General features: G+C 41.9%; 1 protein-coding gene across 1 annotated transcript; it reads left to right on the top strand.

The window, feature by feature from the left end:
• The first annotated feature begins 1,888 nt into the window (after positions 1 to 1,888).
• On the top strand, positions 1,889 to 2,549 carry LOC135975121 (olfactory receptor 5V1-like). The gene has a single exon (XM_065565172.1). It carries the CDS (start codon positions 1,926 to 1,928, stop codon positions 2,547 to 2,549), a length of 624 nt encoding a protein of 207 aa, XP_065421244.1. The 5' UTR covers positions 1,889 to 1,925.
• The last annotated feature ends 840 nt before the right edge of the window (positions 2,550 to 3,389 follow it).

Below are 3,389 nucleotides of genomic sequence, written 5' to 3'. Positions count from 1 at the left end.
GCATTTCTCATTTCTACTTAAAGGTACATACAGCATTCTTTAATTCATTCTATTTCTTTAATATAATTCATTTCACTTTCACATAGGAGTGTTCCCGTGAGTCAGTGCACTGTTCAGTAGTGTGTTGACAATATTCCTTGAGTCAGAGACGACGAAAATAGGGTTCCAGATTACCGCAAAACTGTATCATGGTCGTGGGGATGGTGGGGCAGAAAGAGAGTCCCCGAGATAGGACAGACTCTTCTGCTGGGCTAAGTGTGTGGTTGGATAGATTAACAATATTGTTGGGTGAGGCAAGGGTACCACTATTGTAGCCCCCGTGGCAAGTAGGAGTTTAGATAGTTTACTGTGCTTTTTCCTCTGTAGAGAAGTGAAGTGTCATGGTAAATAATTTGTATCATTTTTGTAAAGTCCAGCCACGTGGTAGTTTGTGTGGAAGGTTGGGATTGTATGAGAGTCTCCAGTTCTGAGAGCTCATTCTTGACCTTCTCCTGTCTGCTGTACAGGATGCTGATCAGGTGGTTCCTCAGTTTCTTTGAGAGCGTGTGGCACAGTCTCTCACCATAGTCAGTGTAGTATGTTGATCGCAATGGATTTTTTACCTTCAGTCCATTTGGTATGATGTCCATCTGTTTGTACTTGGAGAGGAAAATGATGTCTGTCTATATCTGTGTGAGTTTTTTTATGAGGTTGATGGATTTCTACTTCATACAGCTAAATTCAGTGCCTTACAGAACTAAAATTCATTTGCAAATGTAACACCATTCATTTGGGCTTGAATAAGGACTGGGAGTGGCTGGCTCACTACAAAAGCAACTTTCCCTCTCCTGGCATTGATACCTCCTCATGAGTTATTGGGGGAGTGGACTACATCCACCCTGATTGAATTGGCCCTGTCAACACTGGTTCTCCACTTGTTAGGTAACTCCCTTCTCTTCATATGTCAGTATAATAATGCCTACATCTGTAATTTTCACTCATGCATCTGAAGAAGTGGTGTTTTACCCACAGAAGCTTATGCTCAAATACATCTGTTAGTCTTTAAGTTGCCACCAGACTCCTTGTTGTTTTTGTGGGTACAGACTAAGAGGGCTACCCCCTGATACTTGACACCATGCAAGGCACAGAATTTAGCCGTATGATAGATTTAAAAAAGCAGTATCTTGAATTGCACCTCAAAGTGCAGATTGTTCATAGTATGTGCAAGGACAGATCTTCAGTTGTTGTAAAGCAGCATAGCTCCATTTGTTTTAGTAGAGTTATGATGATTTACGCCATGTGAGGAACTGGCCCAGTGACATAAGTAGGCTTGAGCTGCTTTACACCAGATGTTCATCTGCCCATGAGTGGTTTACACTGGCAGAGCTACCAAGGAGATGATAAATCCTTCATTAGCGTTGATTTCCAAAAGTAATCTCTGGAAAACACCTTCTGCCTATCCAGTGATAGATAGATAGATAGATAGATAGATAGATAGATAGATAGATAGATGTGTAGTCCATTGGCTTCTTCATTGCCAAGAGTTTATCCCCCTAGAGCATTCCCGTTTAATCATATTACATTTGTTAATTTCTGTTTCTATTTTTACAGCTCACATATTTGAGGAATAAATGTCAATGGAAAATCAAACAGCGTTGAACTACTTTATTCTCTCAGGACTCTCCAGTGATCCACAACTCCAAATTTTCCTCTTCCTAGTGTTTTTAGCTATTTATTTAATCACCCTAGTGGGGAACATGGTGATCATGCTGATGATAAGGGCTGATCCTTGCCTCAGCACACCCATGTACTTTTTTTTGTTCCATTTATCCCTCTCAGATATCTCTTATTCTTCAGTCACAGTCCCTATGATGCTTGTGAATTTCCTAGTACAGGTGAAAAGAATTTCTGTCAATGGCTGCATTGCCCAGATCTTCTTTAGTCTCATGGCTGGTTGTAGTGAAGTATTCATTCTGGCAGCAATGGCTCATGACCGATATGAGGCTATCTGTAACCCACTGCATTATATGAGGATTATGAACAAATATGTCTGCAGTCAGCTGGTGATTGGTGCATGGATTGTGGGGTTTATATATGCATTGATAAACACTCTTCCCTTATTAAATGCACATTTCTGTGGGCCCAACAAAATCAACCATTTCAGCTGTGAGCCTCCTCCAGTATTAGACCTATCCTGCACTGACACCTTCACCAATAAACTCTTGCTTCATACCTCTGCAATGTTGGTAGGACTCATCACCTTCTCTTTTAACCTCGTCTCCTACATTCACATCATCTCCACCATCCTGAGGATACGCTCTGCGGAGGGCAGGCGTAAAGCCTTCTCCACCTGCAGCTCCCACCTGATTGTTGTTGTTTTATTCTACAGCACTGGGTTGTTCAGGTATCTGAGACCCAACTCAGCATCCTTGGAGGTTTTGGACAGACTGTTTTCCATCCAGTACAGCATCTTAACGCCCATGTTAAACCCCATCATCTACAGCCTGAAAAACAGGGAAGTGCAGGCAGCTCTGGGGAAAACATTAGGGAAATTCAGATTCCTCAAGTAATATTAGTCTTGATAATTGAATCTATGATAAAGATAGGTGGAAGAAATGTCAGCCAGTGGTTGGCAATATTCTGACTTCTTGCAGTACATAATGATGTAGCAGCAGTGATTTATGAGTACTGAATGTTGACTCGGTTATTGAAATGCCTACTATATGTCTTTTCTGGGTTTACCCAACGGTGTTGCTGGGAAAGAAGCAGAAAGGCAAAGCAATGACTAATGATAAGACTCCTTTCAGCAAACACTTGGGGGTTATTGCAGAACAATGGGAGAGCCATTGGACCTGAGGACACAGGTTCAATCTCCTGTTGAGCCCACCAAACTAGGTTTGGACTCGCAGGGCCCCAAAACCCAGAAACTGATCAGACAAAGGAACGCTGCTGGATATAAAGACACTTTTTTTGTCTCTAAAGAAGTACATATTCAAGTTTCCGCTAGTGTGTGTGAAGAAAGTAGACCTTCCTAAGCTTCTTTCATGGGTTGGTGAGCTTTTAGGTAAGATAGACACGCATGTAGGTTGTTTGTTGTTTTACAATCCCTTTTTTGTTTCTCTTATGTTATGCTTTATTTCTAATGTTAAGATCAAAAACTACTTTGTTTTAACAAGGTTGTCTGGTCCCTGTATTCTCTCTGTTCACAAGCTCCCAAAAGGAAGAACCACAAGTGTTGAACCCTGCTGGAACTGTTGGGTAAATACCGCTAATACACAGAGTGCTGTAGCCCAGGGATTGGTCTAAGAGTGGGAGAGCTGAATGATTCTACCCCAGGAGAGGTTAAGGCCTGGCCCCTGAAGTAGTGTACTCAGAGAAACCAGATAGGGGACAGAGCTGAAGCTACTCAT

This window comes from Chrysemys picta, chromosome 13 (assembly GCF_011386835.1).
Source record: "Chrysemys picta bellii isolate R12L10 chromosome 13, ASM1138683v2, whole genome shotgun sequence".
Lineage (NCBI taxonomy): Eukaryota > Metazoa > Chordata > Testudines > Emydidae > Chrysemys > Chrysemys picta.
The sequence above is the reverse complement of the archived record's forward strand: the minus strand, read 5'-3'. Positions and strand labels throughout refer to the sequence as shown.

What these genes read in the sequence shown, in the direction of transcription:
- LOC135975121 (XM_065565172.1), top strand. Translation starts at nt 1,926, where the DNA reads ATGGCTGGTTGTAGTGAAGTATTCATTCTGGCAGCAATGGCTCATGAC.